Consider the following 17321-nt stretch of genomic DNA (forward strand, 5'->3'; position numbering starts at 1 on the left):
TTGTTTCCCTTCCTCCACCCTAAGGAAACGTTTCTTTGCAGGCATTTAAAAGGCCAACGGTTCTCTGACACGGTTCTGATCATCACCATATGGGAAAAAAAGACAATGTGAAGCTGAAGGAGGATGTCTCCTATGTCCTAGATCTGCCAGCATGCAGCTGCAGAAATGACAATATACATTGCTGTAGATCGCGAGGAAATTGCCTTTCCTGCGGTTACCCCCCAAAGGGCGATGCTGAAGATTTAACTGACTGCATCACCTAAGCCTGGTGTGCAAACTTTTCCCCTCCTCAGGCTTTAACTGAAGTCCCATGTATTAATAGCAAGCGACCAATAAGCCAGTAAATGACACTTCAATAAAAAGCCAAGCGCAGTGCCCGGGCGGTTCACAGCTATAAATGACACTGCTCTGTGCCATCCCCATCAGCACCAACCCAGACCCCTGGTCACGTCTTTATACCCCAAATAAACCGCAAGCTAAAGAAACCTCAGTATAAAGTGCTATTGAGATTAGAGAACAGCAACATATGCTGATGGGCTCTAACCATAGCGATGATAGTATCTAATTCATATTACAAAAGCAAGCATTTGCTGAACCGCAGCACTGCTTACATACTGCTCATTTCCGAGCCAAACTGCCTAGACCATAATTTTTTGCATAACTGTTATATACACACCATTGTCTGGTAATATAAATCTTACAGTGTTTTGCAGCAATAAACCAATTCCCTCCGAAGCCTAGCAAACATTCTTTAAATTCAGCCTATCCGTGTAATACTTGCCTTTCGGAACTGAACACAAACCAAGACATTCTGCACAGATTCGTCGTGCAATTCATGTAAGACCGTGCTGACGCTGTTGCCAGCAAATAACCGAAGCAAGAGGAGGTGTCTCCATTTGCACTTTCCAAAATCCCAGTGCTACCGCAGGAACTTGGTGGCTAATCCAATTTAAAGCTGGGCTCTTGTTTAGTGGTGGAAAGCAAATGCTCTCATTTCAATGTAACACCCAACAGCGCTCACACCAAAGAATCCCCACGTAATTCAGGGATTTACAGGAACTGGAACGCAGTTGCCATTTAAAACAGGACCCCAAGATGACCCAGTTGGTTCGGCATAGCGTTGGAAAGACAATATCGCATCCAGCCAACGCTGCAGAGAAGGAGAATTTTAGGGAAACTAAGCGGAACCATCCATAATGGGATCTGCCACAGAGAGGATGATATTTACAGGCATCACCTTGAGAGGCGTAGGGTTGCTTCTAGTTTGCAGGCACTTGAATTATCAATGTTACAGATGGATTTCCACGTCTGCCCAGACTGTGTGACCACCTGCCAGCACTCGCTGCATAAGAAACCTTCAATCTCAAACCTAAAAACTGGGCGAAACCTAAAAACTTCAGCTAAAAGTCTATTTATTCACATCGTCTCCTCCCCACAACAAGTCACAACTGATCTGTGCCCCTCTGCATCCCACGGGTATAAAGCTCAGCAAGCAATACAGACCGTAGAAATAAATGGCAAAAATCCCTCCGTTGGCTGCATCGCTGTGGAATTTCACCAGGACCTGGTTGGAGGAGCTCTGGGCTGATTTCTTAGCAGAGTTGCCGGTGAACACACCAAGCTGCGGGGCTGTCTGCTGGGGACCGTCCCTAAAATCATACGCCAGGAATACAAGAAAAGAGCATTATTACATGTTTTCAATCCTAGGCAACAACCGAGCTCCTACGCTGCACACACAGGAACTCCTCCATGCTGCTCCTTTCCTGCCCTCCCTTTTCTATATCTATATTATTAATACACTCTTAGCAGGTCCCTGGGCAGCCGACCTGGACCCCCAGCCCCCTTCACACCCCATTATAACCAGTATAATCTTCCTGGCAGCAACCAATTACAAATGCGAACTTCACCTTTAACCTCAGAACTTGAAGAATTACGGCCAGTTTTCCAAAGGAGTTTCACTCCCTGTTTGCACAGCAGATATTTTGGAGGTCTTGTATCAATTGAGTGGTACAAGCTCAAGAATGTGGCCATGACCTCTTCAGCCAGCACAGCTACATGTGCTCCCTTGGCTGATTTCAGTTGCTAATGTGCCATTTCTCTTCTTTTCTCCAAACAGGACAGGAAGAGCGGTGCAGAAATCAGTGCCGCTTCATTAACTGCAGCAGAATTGAGCCCATTCACATCACGGGTCACCGTTCCCCATTGCTATTTAAAAGCAGCTGGGGGTCACAGTGGCTCCTCACACCATCCCAGCACCGCATTTGTGGCCTGGGAGATCGGCTTGGGCTGCACTGCTCTGATTGCAAAAGAAACGCCAAAAGGCAGCACTAGTAAATGTAAATGATTTACCAATGGCTCTCTCATTCAGCCGCTAGCCATACACAGGTAGCTGTAGATAAAAGCTCAAAAAAAATAAGCCCCATAAACTATCTGTCCGAGAAATCAGAAGCAAAAGGCAATTCCTATTATGTGAGTTCAAACAAGATTCGCTTTGACGAAATTCAGCTGGAGATAAAGACCCTGTTTACCATTCATAAAGTCTCCTCTGTAAAGCCCCTCAGGCTTCCCAGAGACGATTCCTGATTCTGTTCAGGAGCATTCTGGAGATGAAGAACATGCTTGGGGGGTCCCGCTCTGCACCCCTGCTCATGGTCACTGTGGCAAAGCGGTGGGACACTGCTAATCCTGGCACCGCGGGGCTCTGATGGGCTTCACGTTTGACTGCTGACGAGCACAGAAATTAACAGCGACAAAGACCAAGAAGGTCTTACAGGTGCTACTGTACGGGCAAGGGTGAGACTGCTCCTGGGAGCTGCACAGCGCCGAGGCAAAGCACCCCAAAAATCTAATGATTTCTCTGCTCTAGAACCACAGGATGATGTTTCCATCAGTTGACACAAGCAGCCAACTCACCCACTGATCATCCCCTCCGCTCACCCTGCAATTCTTACCTATATCTTTCAGTAACACCTTGTCCATTTTGCTAGTCCCCTGCATTGTCTTTAACCTAAAAGCCCTACCATGCACCTGGAGTTTAAAAAACCACCAAATCCTCACACCGGTGTCCCCAGAGGACACCCAGCACCACCCTGGTGGCAATGGGTGCTCTATTTCTCAGCCACAGCATCTTTGCGAGCCAGAGCCTCGGGAGCAGCTCCAGCCCATCCTCACCCATGCGGTACCCACCAGACGGTGATGAAGTCGTTGTAGGGCTCTGTCTGCAGCAGAGTGAAGTTGAGGTGGATTCCGTAGCCCACCGGCACCGTGAGGAGCCAAGTGCAGTCCTGGGAATTGGGGTACTGGTTGGGGAAGCCCGGAGAGTAAACGGTACCGTTTTGGGTGGTGACGTTCCCCCCACAAGGCACTGCAGGTAATCAAACAGAAACACAAACCTAATGAAGAAGCATCCCTCAAAACAATAACTTAGAGATCCTCGATTTCCCATTTTTCTCCCCCTTCTTTTTTAATGAAAATATAGCAATTCTGGAGGATCCAGCCCCAAAACCTTGGCCTACTTTGCCTTGAGTAATTCCTGTCACAACTACATCTAACATTTTCAACTTCCTTCCTTCACAATAAATGTATCAAGTGCTTCAGAGCTGAAAGGAGCCTGTTGGGGTGTTTTGTACAGATGTGATAGCCAGGTGTGCAAATAAACTCTGTCTTATGCCCTAGTAAGAGTCTTTGGGCTACACCAGCTGTCTGCACCCATGCATGGAAAACACAGCTCCTGATGAGATCCCACCAGTGGGCAAATCTATCCGCTTGTTCATCCAGCATGGCCTGGACCAGAACCACCGAGCAGCTGGCTTTTCACAGAGCACATCCGAGCAGGGGGGAAATGATGATTTGTATGACAGCAGCATCCAATTCATTAATCAAGACGACAGTTCTATTGTACGAGGTGGCTTCCAGGTCCAAATGAACTTGCAAAATAAAGAGAGGCGATTAGGAATAGGCAGGGCAAAAAAGAGGATGATGCAGGAGGGTGACAGCAGGTCTCTGGGTCTGAAGTCCCATGTATGAGCATCAGTTTCTGGACCTCCCTGGCATGGAAGCTCAATGGAAATGGTAAAACATCTGGAGTGTGTTTCCAGCAACAACTGCAGGCAGGGGGTAAGTGCAGACAGTGGCATCTGCCTGAGAAGCCACAGAGCTGTATTAACCCAGTCCTTGGCTTAGGCAGACACTTTGTCCCTCCCAGCACCCCTGATTAATGCAGGCTCGGTGCTGAACACTCTCTTTTGACCAGGAGTAGCTGCCACCCTGGCGTATCTTGAGGCAGACGTGAGATTGGAGCCAGGCTCCCCCGATTCCCTGTCTGCTTCTGCTCCGCTTTCCGTGTCTGTCACGCTGAGAAAAGCCTGTGTATTTATGGAACCCCATACACTCATTTTTCTGAAACAAACACCCAAGGAACCTCGAGGGCTGAGCTCCCCTCTGTCCTGCGAAGCAGCAGGCAGTTTGCTGATCACTGGAAAAACTCCCCGGAGTGGTGCTGGAAACCTCAGCTTCTGTGCATTTATTTCAGAATTACAGCTTGTCTTTTAATTAAAAGGGCTTTCAGCTGTGACCCGCGTGGGAAAGGTGAGGCGGTTAGCCTAAGGCAGCGAGTACTCGTTGCTTGCTGCTATGCAAAAAAAGACCATTTAAGGAAACAACTAGAAAGTTCTACATTGACTTTAACAGCACTAACAGCCAACCAGATGTGCGCACAGAGAAATGAAGCAAATGGTCCAAAACGTACCTAACCCCTCACCCTTCTCTGCTTGCAGAAGCGCTGCAGAGCAAGAAAGCTACTTAAAAAACACAATAAAGGAGGAAGAGTTGGATGGTTGTAGCTGGTAGAGCGATGCCTGAGGTAGATAAGGGCATAACCTGTTACCCCAGCTGCACATGGGGCAGTTTCTCAGCTAACGCACATCTTGGTTGCATCGCTGGGTCAGCGGAAGAGCAGCTGAGGATTTAGTTGTTTATGCTTTGTGTGCTCTGGGGTTCAAGGGCTTAGGACTTAAGAGGAAAAATATCACCTCTCCCTCCCTTTTCCCCAGCACACGGTTCCTGCAGAGCAAGCGCTGTAAGGAGGATGAAATGAAGGTCAGAGCTCCTGGGAAACGCGGTGGGAAATGTTCAATAAGCAGTCTTGAACTTCTTAAGGGTTCATGTGAAAACCTTCTAACTTAAACCACACAAAACTCGGTCCATTGGCCCAAAGGATGAAAGGTTGAAACAGCCCTACTGGGGTTTGAAAAGAGAATTTGGACATTTGAGCTTTGATGCCTAGGATGTAGATCCAGCCCTGTAGATCCACCTGCAGGCTCCCCTTGGCACACATGGTCTTCAGCAAGCAGACCACACAAGGTTACCAAAGAATTCCCATCTGGGTCATTTTGGAGATGCCATCACTGCCACAGTAACATGACCAGAGAGGGACACAATCCTCTCACGCTACGAGCCCCCAGAGCTGCAAGGGTCTTCCGCCAGGACTGTTTTTATTTACTAACATAAACCTGAACATTGCTGAAGAAATAAAGCAAAGAAGAGCATGATTACAATCACCCTGGAGCGCTTCACTGTGAAAGCGCAGCTCCTGTTGGCATCAGAAACGAGCAACAGCTCCAGACTGTCCTTACCCAGCGCCGGAGGCTCCTCAAGAGATGCACCTCGGTTCTGAACTGCTCAAAGCGTTCATTCTGACCGGGCTGCAGTATGTCAAACATCGACTCATGGAGAACACGCTTCAGGGGCTGAGGCTTTATTCCAAGCGCACACTCCCCGCCTGTCTCCAGCGATGCTTTTGTTTCCACAGAAACTTTCAGCCCAATTACAGAACAATGATTCGAAAGAGGCGAGGAACAGAGAGCTGAAGCCTTTTCTCTCCCCCAAAACGCCCCCGGCGTGTCCCAAAGCCGTACCTTCACACCTGGGCAGCGGGTGGTCCCAGTTCCTGTTGGTGCCGTGCTGGCAGGTCAGGACGGGGTGGCCGATCAGCTGGTAGCCGGGCAGACACTCAAACGAGATGGACTGGCCAACGTTGTAACCGGCTCCTCTTACAACGCCGTTAGCAAAAGGCTCAGGGTCAGGGCATTCCTGCAGCTCGTAGGCTGAAAAAGAAAAGAAATAAGGAGGAATGTTTCATACTTTTCTCACAAAAGCAAGAACAGCGCACCCACCGTGCTGCTTGGCTGCTTCCTCCTCATACGATGACTTAATTGAAGGAGATAAACTTTAACGAACCGTGTGCCCATCTGCACGGAGGCTGAGGGAGAATCTTGCCGCTGCTTTGCGGCAGCCTGGGACAGGAGCACGGGGCTGCCTGTATTCACAGTCACCCGCTTCACTCCTCCGTGGGAAATCTGCCTTGTTTTCAACAAAACGTGGACAACCCCGATGATGGATGCAAGTCGATCGGTTAACATGTTCCACCTGGCATTATAAATTATGGGTCAGCCTTGCTACAGCTAATTTGCATAGCAATTTCCATCAGATTACCCAGAGTGCCTCGCAGAGCACAGTCCTTCCTAAATTGTGCAGTAGTGCATGAATTATACAGTGCGTGAACAGGACAGTCAAGACAAAATTAATGTTTTCAATTAAGTATGAGTAGCGGCTTTTATTGCTATTTCTGGGGCGTCAGCCCTTTGTCAGTCCTGGGCTATATTGCACGGCTGGAGACACACGCTCCGTCCTTCCCTCACGGTACCTGGACCGCTCGGCTCCCAGCTGTTGCACAAAGCCCATCCTAATCATATTCAGTGCTAAACACATTATCTGCCCTTGGCATCCTTTGCCCCTTCATATTGCACAAGGCTGAGCTGCAGCTAAGGATGCGTTCGGACTTTGGCTGAGACCAAAAAGCAGCTGCAAAGAATTCCAGAGCAAATTCCAAGGCTGCTGAGGACACTTCTCTTTGCACATGACAGTCAACAGAGCCAAGATCTAAGTGAGTCTGGCTGGAATTAATTCAGAGGCATTTCACTGTCACAAAGCACTCCAGGAACATTTGTTATTTGCCGCAGGCATCAGTCCGGGTGGACAGATCCCAGTTATTAGGATTAAGCATGGCCTTCATGTAACACCTTTCCACTTATTTGGATTAAGTCCTCATGGAATTAATTCAACAGAATAGCCACAACCGTGATACCCACACTCACCATCAGCACCCGGGGACAGGATTGTCCCACTGCTGCTCGTTCTGTGACCTCTTTACCTTGGTATTCCAGCTTGAAGCCCGGCTTGTTCTGCGAGTGGTCGCTGTGGAAGTACACGGTGGTTTCGTGAGACGTCGACAGGAGGGAGCCCGGGATTTCGGTGCCGCTGAAGTGCCCGATGACGTTACTGGTGTCGTACGGCCCGTTGCGGATTTCGACAAAGTCATGGTTCGGCTCGGTGGAGAAGTTCAGGAACTGGATGTGAGCACCTGGGAGGAGGAATGAACAGTTGGCCTGTAAAGTCTACCTGAGCCTTAGCCCACCAGCACCGCTCACCCAGTAACACCCAGTACAGCCCAGTCCATCAGCAGGAGCACATTTACCACATGGGAGGCACGTGGTGCCTGCAGGTACATGGGTCCTACTAGTTTCAGACAAGCTCAGGCTATTGATGCCCATGGTTTTGTGCTGCTGGAGCTCCTGTTACACCCCACTGTGACCTGGCATCACCTCTTGAAAAACTTTTTACCATTTCACATGTAAATTACATTTACATTACCACGTAAATGCATCTCACGTGGAAAGTGTGACCAGGAGCTCAAACGACAGAGGTTCTGTAACTCATCTTGGCAAGCAACACATCCAGCACCGACTGGATGGCATTGGTATCTCCCTATTGTCCCTTTCACAACAGCATCAAACCAAAACCAGCTGTCTCACCAAAGCCCACCGGCAGCAATATCCTCCACGTGCAGTCCAGGTTGCTCGGGTAGTTTCCTGGGAAGCCGGGGCTCAGGAGCACCCCTTCCATCTCTTCTGCTGCTCCTCCACACTGCGCTGTAAAATCAACAAGGTGAATGGTCAGGATGACTTACGGGTCTGTCTGGATGATGGTCACGGCTGTGTGGGAAAGAAAGAAATTCAAAACAAATAAGAGAAAAAGGAAACCTTGCAGAGCTTGCCAAGCACGGCATGGCCACGTTACTAATGAACGTGGAGATAAAAGCTTGGGCCCAGAGATCCAGTTTTGGCAACCACAGTGGGAGAGACAGATCTGATTGCAAGAGGAGACACGGACACTCTGTTCTGTCCACAGACACTGAACAGCACACAACAGGCGCTCCACTCTGTCCAGGGACACTGAACAGCGCACATCAAGCACACGGCACTTGTTTGCATTTTTAACCACCTAAAAAAATGACTGTGAAGAAACAGACTGATCCTATTTTGACTCCAGTTAGCACTCCCTTCTTTTTCTGGTTAACCAATCTACCTTGACTTCTATACCTGTCAATCTCTAGGCAATTACTGATAAATATAGAACAGAGTGTTTGCACACTGACTGAAGTAAATTCCCTATCCAAGAAGCGATCCAGAGATGACAGCATAAAATATGTTTACAAAAGGCATCACATGAAATTTAAGTGCAGATAGCATCTTCTCCCAGTTATCTGGATGACCTCTACCTTGTTGCAGTAACACCATCCAGCCGAATACACCCAGGTGTCCTCCTAACACGTTCTGACAGCAAAGGTACCAATTCCCTTCCAATATCTCATTACGCGTGTACTCGGCTACTAACAAGGTTTCTCCCAGAAGATTTCTCTTTCTTTTTCCTCTTAATGGCTCTTTAATAGAACTACTTCTAAATTATTTAGGAAGTCAAGCATCTGGATGAAGCAGACCAAAAGCAAATCAGCAACGCTTGGCCAGGGCAGCAAGCTGTTCTTGGAGCAAGGGAAGAATCAAAGCGCGGGTTCTGCGTGGCCGGCAGCCAGCGATGCTCTGGACAGGGTTTAGACACATCGGTGCGTGATTAGCACAGGATAACGAGCCTCAGGACCACCAGCACCCCCACAAAGGACAATGGTCACTCAGGGTGACCTGCCCTCGGCTGCAGAGACGTGGCGATGCCTCTCGCAAGCTGTGTGACCTTTGTTGACGCAAGCTGAGGGATGTGAATAGACGGGTGACGGGCGCTGGTGCCACCGCGCTTGGTTGTGATGTCCAGAACCAGACAATCTCAATTAAATCGCCCTGGTATTTACACTGTGACAGTGCCCAGCGGGCCCAGCCCAACCAGGCAAATCCTACCGAACCGGGTGACTGATGCTGCTTAAAAGAAGAGAATTTGAAACTTGCAGTTGCGCAGCTAGCTGATAATATTGGGATCCTCCTCCATGCTGGGACCCCCAACTCTGACGCTGAGCTGAAGGGCTTCTGGTTTATTTCAGATTAACTCCCAGGGGTACAAGTCCTTTAGCTCAGTCATTCTGCTCTAAATGTCTCTGTATTTATTCCTGGCCTGCAGATCGTCGGATAAAAGAACTGTTAGCTCTTATAATTACTTTAAAGCAAAATGATGTAAGCTAGAACAGCAGGAGCCTGAAATAACTGTTAACTAAAGCTATTAAATGCATAAATGTCTCTCTCAAAGCTGTAAAATGTGCAATATGAATATTAAACATCTAGATATGTTAAAAGCAAAATATTGAAAATAATCCAAAAATTCCTATGAGTTCTCTCGCCCTCTTCTCCTACGGCTCAGTGCTTTTCTGTGGGAAATCAAGCGTTTGCTCCTCTTCCCAGCAGCCCCATTCGGCAGCGCTGCCAGGGACAAAGAGCTGGGACCTGTCACCCGCTGGTCACACCGGACCTGCCATGCACCAAAGCAGGGACAGAAAAGCACCAACTGGAGATCCTGGGACCTCAACAGGCTCCCAGAAAGACGCAGTTTTAGTGACATCAAGCTGCGCTTCATAAAAAACAAACCAGTCCTAAGACCTTTGCTTTAGGTGGAAAAACCCCCCAACCCACAAACCCAAGCTGCTGTCAGTGTAAAGTTTTAGGATTTCCCTTTGAAGTACAAAACCTCTTTTGTATTTTACATTTTATACTACGTCCACATTAGAAAAGCGTTATTAATATCTGCTAGGTGAGGAAGAAGAAGAGTCGTACCGATGCAAAGTGGCGGTGGGTAATTCCAGCGGCGGACGGTACCCGGCATGCAGGAGATGTGAGAGTGGCCCTGGAGGAAGGAAAACAACACACGGGCTTTGGTCTCCTTGTGTCTCAGCTGTTTGCTCTCGTCCTTTTTGTTAGAAAATATTCAGTACCTGAAGAGCGTAGCCTGGTTCACACTGGAAGGACACGACGTCGTTCACTAAATAGCGTTCGCCGATCTTCAGGCCGTTCCCAGGGACCGGCGGCTCCGGGCAGCTGGACAGACCAACGGCTGCAAAGGCAAAAGGTAGATGAGTGCTGCAGGGACTGGAATGGGAATGAAAACCAGCGGGAATGGGAACAAACACCTTCCTTCCATCCCATTCCCCCGTTCACCAACCACCTCCACCACAGACACTGGGTGGGAAAGCCCTGTGGTCTTTGGATCCCCTATAAAGACACCCTGACGACGCAGTATTCCCATGGGACAGGGTACATCCAGCATCCACAGGTGTTCTGTGGAATATCTTACAGTCATCTCGAGTTACTGGAACGACGTTGACCAAAACAGAATGAGAAACCAGAAGGTTTTTGTACAAGAAAAGGTATTTACAATGTGTTGGCCAAATCGCCAACAAGATGAAGAAAACCAATCGCAAGACAACTTGAAGATAACAGCTAGCCTACGTCAATTAAAGCAGAAAGTTCAGTGCATGTACAACAGCTACTAATTACAAATGTAAGTGCCTTGTGGAAATAGAGGTTCTCGTGGTTCACCCGCATTGAGAGTCTGTGCCATTAATTCCTCAGTATTCCCATTTGTTGCCTTCACCCTGAAAACATGTTTTTTCATAGCATAGAACTGCGTTTAGGTTGGAAAAGACCTGTAAGATCATCAAGTCCAACTGTTAATCTAGAACTGCCAAGTCCACCACTAGCAGCATGGTATAATTCTCCAGTCCTGTTCTTCCCATTTTCAATCAGAGATTGAATTTACCATGAGATATAAGCATGGCCTGTCCTTGCCGATGCCTGCAGAACAACCTGCAAAAACCTCCCTCAATCCCGTTTCAATCTGAGCTACATTTACAACTGAGAATATCCTACTGCAAAACCCATTAACTGAGTGATGCGCTCCCCTTTACACACATGTCACCCCCTCCTTCCTCCTGCAACACCACACGGAAATAAATAAAACCAAGCCTGGGGTTTCCAGGCACCTCCTGCCATGAAAAGATAAACCTCCTGCATTGCTGCAAGGCTTGGTTTTAACTCCAGGCTGAGCCCAAAGCAGGTGAAAAATAGAGGAGATGAGATGCTGAGTCTGCTCCTGGAACCCAAGTCACGCTTCGCAGCAAGAAAACGTGCCGTCCTCCCTACACGTGACTGCATTGCTTGACCTTCACAGAGACAACAGAGAAAATAGCTTTAAATAACTTCCCATCCAGATCAGTGGGCACCGAGTTTCACTCGGTCTTAAATTGTTCTTGCTGTGCTCTGGCTTTGGAGCCTGTAGAGATAAGAGCTTTGCTTGAGGAATCCAGCGAGGGAGAATGGGGAGGAAAAGCTGTGGTGTCTCGGCTCGGCTCTCAAAAGCTCCTTGCAGCACCTCTAGCTGAACAAAGACAGAACCTGGGGCTCAGAGCTGTCAAATTCCAATTGTACAAGCAAAGCAAAAATGCCTTATTTCCAACCGCCCTGGAAATCAACACCTATTAATTTTCTCGGCAAAGAAACCAAACAAGCCTGATAATCCCAAGCCTCACAAAAAACCTAAACATGACTGTTGCAATAAGGTAATAAGATCCTCAAAGAATGTATTGATTGAAACAAAAAAGGAGAAGAAAAAGTCGCAGCAAGAGAATTTCTAAAACAACATCCATTTTACCAGCTTCTAAAGAACAATCTAGGGCGCGCTTTCTCTCCCTGGTCTTGTCGGTTGCCATAATCTTGCTGGATACATTAACATGCAAGGTTTCAATCTGCAAACCCAGTAAAACCTGGAGAGTTTAGAATTAGTTGTCCCTCTCAAAGCACAATGGAGTCAAACAGCTATGCCACTGCTGTGGATGTTTTACAAACAGGAACACGCTTTCAAATCTATTTGCTGCTTTGGAAAAAATAAACAGAACATCGGCTGGCTCTGAACGTGAGATCTGTGATCAGAACCGACTGCCAGACACGGTGTCCAGCGAGAAACAACTACGTGTGCATTGCCCGAGGAAGATTGTGTGGATAGACGCAGCAGCCCCATTTAGATGAGCTGAATAGAGCAGAGAGCTGCTATTCTGCACCTGCTTGTGTGCTGTGCTGCTGCTGGACTAGATGCGAATTATTCAAGCCCTTGGTACATGGGTGAGCTAACAGGCACCGCTGCTGTAACCCACCTTTCCTGAGCCAATCTGCTCCAATAGCAGCAATCAAAACACAGACATGGGGGAGAATGGATTTTTGGCATCCCTGTTCAAACCTGCCAGCCCTTTCCCAAGAGACTCTTCCAACACATCTTCCCCATTTAGGTCTGCTCTCTTACCACTGGGGGTTTCTTTTTTTAAGTATCATCTCTGTGTATCATCGTATATAATGATGCTCTTGGGTCTGTACACCCAAGAACTGAATGCAGCTTTGCATGAAACCTGCTGGAAGCAAAGCGCTGCCATCCTGCTCGGTTTCGGCATAAACCACAATGGGTGAACCCACTAAACCATCGCAACACAACACAGGCTGTGCAGTCTCCGTTCTGGGAGTTTTTCGAGCACAGACTGCACAAAGATGTGTGAGTAATCAAGTTCTGCCTCATACCCGACCTTGCTTTCAGCAGGAGGTTTGATGAGATGACCTCTGAGGTCCCTTCCAACCAGAATGATCCTGTGAAATCCGTCCAGCCCTGCATGCTGTTCCCAGCAATGACCGATATCAAACGCCCAGGAAAGGCTGCAGAGAACAGGCAGTCCCTCCCAGCCTCTGGCAAGCATCATTCCAGGCACTTCCCGAGCAAAGATTACAGCGCTGTGCTGAACAAGCCAACTCTCCATCCATTTTTAATACTTTGGCCTCCACAACTCCTGCTGCGCTACAACAGAAAAGCCAAACAGGTGCTACAGAAGTACAGCAGCAGCCGGACGGGGGTCACCCCGTGACCCCACGTCTCCTCCGCCGCATCCATTCTCCGTTTCACACTCTATGCAACCTGAGACTGGGAACCACACACGCACGAGCCTTCCAGCTCGCTGCCCCCTCCCCACCAAGCAGCCTCCACTTCTACAAGGCAACGGCTCCGTAACCATCTCCCCATCGCACAGAGGAGCTGCGAGATCAAGGCTGAATTGCTCTTACTTTTGTATTCCAGGTGAAAGCCAGCAGCAGAGACACTGATATCCGAATAGAAATGCAGATAGAGCTGGTTTGAAGTGCTGTTCAGCAACGCAGGCACTGTAGTCCCTGGGAAAACAAGAGGTGCACAAGGATACTGAAGAGGATTCTTTCTTCCTCCTCCGTGTCCTCGGAGATCAGCTGCAGAAGAAGCTGAGAACACAAAGTCCTTTAACTTAACAAGCTCTGTTGGTTTTGATCAGGTTCTAATGAGGCCAATTGAGAAATACCCAAGGCCTCCCCGCAATGGCCTTTACAGAGTCTACTGATGAATTCCAGCCTGTGAAGTTTTACCACTTACAGCCCAGACAGACTAAAAGCATCAAGAAGGGAAGGGGCGATGTGGAACAGTGTGGGTGGAGCGCAGGTCTCCCGCAGGCTCCAGATTCATGCTGCTCGTTCCCTGGAAGCTGCTGCAGCCGCAGGTCCAAGCAGTTCTGTCCTAACAGCACCACTGGCCTCCAAGCACAACCCTTCTGACCAACCTCGAAGCGCTCGGAACACATTTGTTGATTAAATAAGCAAGAATTGGGGCGACCGGTTTGCAAGCAGCTCTGCTAGTTGAATGCATTACAACACTCGTGGGCTGTTTGCCGCTCCCAGCTCAGCTAAAAGCAGAGGAAAAGGAAAGGTGTGCTCAAGCCTTTCATCCATTTTGGTGCAAACGGGTCAGGTTTGGTGAAGCTGCGCTGGGATCACCCTGCACAGCTCAGCAGCACTGGTGTTGTGTTTATAGCTGTTTATCAACATTTTCTGCAGGACAACAGTCAAATTCCCAGTTCAACAAAGCACATGTTTCCCTTTAAGCACATAAATCCATTCCAAGTTTTTCAAGCACTTAAGCACATGCTTTATTTTCTGTACGTGCTGAAGTCCAGCTGATATAAACAGGAATTAAGCACGTGCTGATGGGCTTCTCTGTCCAGGATGCTGAACACGTACCAGAGAAACTTCCCAGCATGGTGGCTGTGTTATCTCCTCCATCAAACACTTCCAAGGAATCCCAGTTCTGCTCCGTAACAAAACTGATCACCTGGATCTGCAGAGAAAAAAGAGTAACAGCACAACTCCTGCAATCATGTTAATAAACCAAAATAATATCAATGAAAGGGCCATTAATAAAGTTAGCAACATATCCCGGGGCTTGAAGTCAGCACTGCTAATTATCAGTGTTAACGCACTGGCACAACTTGGAGACCTGTTGCCTTTAATCACCACCTTTTGGGCTGTTTTCCAGCAAACTCCGAACCTCCAAACAAAGCTCCTGTCATGTCACAGCGAATCTGCAGCAGCTGAGAATGTGACCCCTTTCCTCCCCCCATTCTGAAAAATCCCTGAAGCCTTTTGCAACACTTTCATATGAAAGCAAATGAACCCTCATTAAACCACAAAGCCTTCTAATCCAATGAAGTTTGTTGCAACTGTCTCCTCTCTCAGCTTTCAGTCGCATCACTCAAGTTGCAATTTCCCACCTTTGCGTGCTGGTTTGGAGGCTTTAGGAAGTCACTCGACTCCATCACTCAGAACATCAATGCAGCCCTCAAATGAGGAACACCACGAGATCTGATAAGTCTGCATTCACACTGAAAAGCAGCTCTTACGCTTGAGCAAAGATCTACATGTAATTGCACAGATTTGTTTTCCTTGATTACCATTAAAAAGGATTCTGCCTTTATTCTGAAATACTGGGAGGTCAAAGTATCCAGTGTCCCATTAAGAAAAATAAGCTGTGCTGTAGATAAGTGCGGTGAACAGCCCGACTCTTTGAGGTCTCTTTGGATGAAGGTTTTCTGCTAAGCCCAACGCTTCTGATCTCAACTCAGCAAAACTACGTCCTGGAGCACCGAGCTCGGCAGGACACAGTTACCGAACGCTGTGATTGCAAACCTGGAGCGCTCGCACACGTATGCACATGCATGCACACACACCCCGTCACCCTGCATAATTACACCCCTATTGTGATTTACACGATTGAAAGAGAACCTGGATTGAGAACGTGCATTTTGTTTGCTCTAACATTTGCTAAATTATTTATTATCCTCCCCCCCACAACTTAACGGAATAAACATTTTTAAGGTCCTAATTCTAGTCTGACATGCGGATTCACAAGGGATCCGCATCTATTTACTGCCATGTATATAAATTAATTCACTCAGGAAGGTTTGCTATGGGAATGAATAATTCATGGCAGAAGTGCTAGCTCGTACCCTGATTACATAAAAATCCTGCGAGTGACTCGCCGCTACCAAGAAAGCTCTAATTTCACCTCCCTCCTCTGATTTACAGTTGTTTAACCTTTGATTGTTGTACAAAATGAGGGTAAAGTGATGCTTAAATTAGTAACTAATAACGGAGAACATGTCGCAGGCAGAAGCGGGTGAGCAGGTTCTGTGGCGGGTCCAGCTCTGTGCCCATCACCTTCCTCGGGGCTGCTCCACCGCGGCTCCGGCCCGAGGGCTTTATTTCTCATGTATTTCTGGGGCCAACACCTTTCACTATTCCTTATTCACTTTTCCTTCTTCCCCACACGCAAGACTCGCAGCATCACAAGCTGGTCTGGTTTGTTGCCAAGGGAAGACGTCACCCCACAACCGGACTGTGTGTATGGGATCGGGTCCCTTGGCACATCGACCAAAGGGTCGCGCAGGACCATGGTCCTGAGCTGCACCAAAACTTCCCACTCCAGACCTGGAAATGGAACTTAGGGCTTGGACAGCATTAGAGCTCAGCCCTGGACACGCTTCTTTGCTCGCACTCTGTGTTACACCCCAAAATAGCTATTTCTGTCCCAAGAGATCACATCCAGCACGGAAGGGGTAAGAAAAACCCAAACCAAACAAACCATAAACAAACAAAAACCCCATCCAAACAAAACCACCGAACCTTTAAAACCCTTTCCCATTACACTTTGCAGTGTTAGCTGTGTTTGCACAACCAAAGAGGTGAAAAACACATACACAGGAATAAAGACACGCTTTTAACAGCCCGCCGCAACACCCGCTTTCCTCCGAGCTCAGCAGATGTGCAACAGCAGCTCCGGGATCGAGGGTTTGCATTCAGCACACGGCCGTGCCGAATTCACCGCATCTATTTATGCTGCTTTAAAAATTAAGTGAATTATCACCTCCCCATCCCAGGAGTCCCGAGCAAGTTGCAAACTGCCTCAATTGCTCAGACGTTTGGCTGAGCTAAATGGATCCTCCGGCCATTTGGGGCTTTTGAGAACGGCTACAATTTCAGATGAACAGAAAAGAATTGATGGTGTGCTCCGAAGCTTTTGAAAACGCTATTTTAAACGGCTTCTAAAACAAAGAGGAGAGCGGAATTTGTTGGACTGGACACCGCAAAAGCCTGGCAGACAGCTCAAAATATTAACATTACTCCAGGCTTGTGCTGTTTTGCCCCCAGTGCTGCTCCCCCAGCTCTGCCCCATCCCAGACCTGGGTTCAGGTTGTGGTTTGAGTTATGATGATGGTACCGGGCAAGAATCCAGGTCTGGGAGAGCAGAACCGTCACCCAGCAAAGCAGAGCTGATGTTGCAATAAAACCAGCGAGAACAACACAACTGTGGGTGCTGCAGAGGGACGAACCCACCTCCGGGTCTATCAGCCAAGCACAGGATGGGGAAATAAAAGCACTTAATGAACAAAACCCTCGCAGACAAAGTGGTGTAAAGAAGAAAGAAACCCTGTGATAATGAGGCCTGTGGAATGAATGAACCTGTTACAAAACCCATCTCCCGTGTGTCACCCGATGTCGGTAACGCACGGCGAGATGCGTTCTGTGAGGATGAGGGACACACGCACTCAATGGAACTTTATCTACATTTCGGTCTCTGATGTTGGGCTTAGTTCT

General features: G+C 48.1%; 1 protein-coding gene across 1 annotated transcript in view; it reads right to left on the minus strand.

Moving 5' to 3' along the window:
- The window catches only part of CSMD2 (CUB and Sushi multiple domains 2), a gene marked incomplete at both ends in the record, with an annotated part of 231477 nt that overhangs the window by 38910 nt on the left and 175246 nt on the right, over window positions 1-17321 (minus strand). Inside the window, 9 exon segments of the mRNA XM_080357655.1 lie at window positions 1504-1649; window positions 3187-3364; window positions 5916-6104; window positions 7211-7420; window positions 7872-7988; window positions 10110-10179; window positions 10268-10386; window positions 13431-13535; window positions 14409-14505. Coding sequence (XP_080213781.1) covers window positions 1504-1649; window positions 3187-3364; window positions 5916-6104; window positions 7211-7420; window positions 7872-7988; window positions 10110-10179; window positions 10268-10386; window positions 13431-13535; window positions 14409-14505 — 1231 coding nt within the window.

Source organism: Nesoenas mayeri (assembly GCF_963082525.1).
Source record: "Nesoenas mayeri genome assembly, chromosome: 21".
Classification (NCBI taxonomy): domain Eukaryota; kingdom Metazoa; phylum Chordata; class Aves; order Columbiformes; family Columbidae; genus Nesoenas; species Nesoenas mayeri.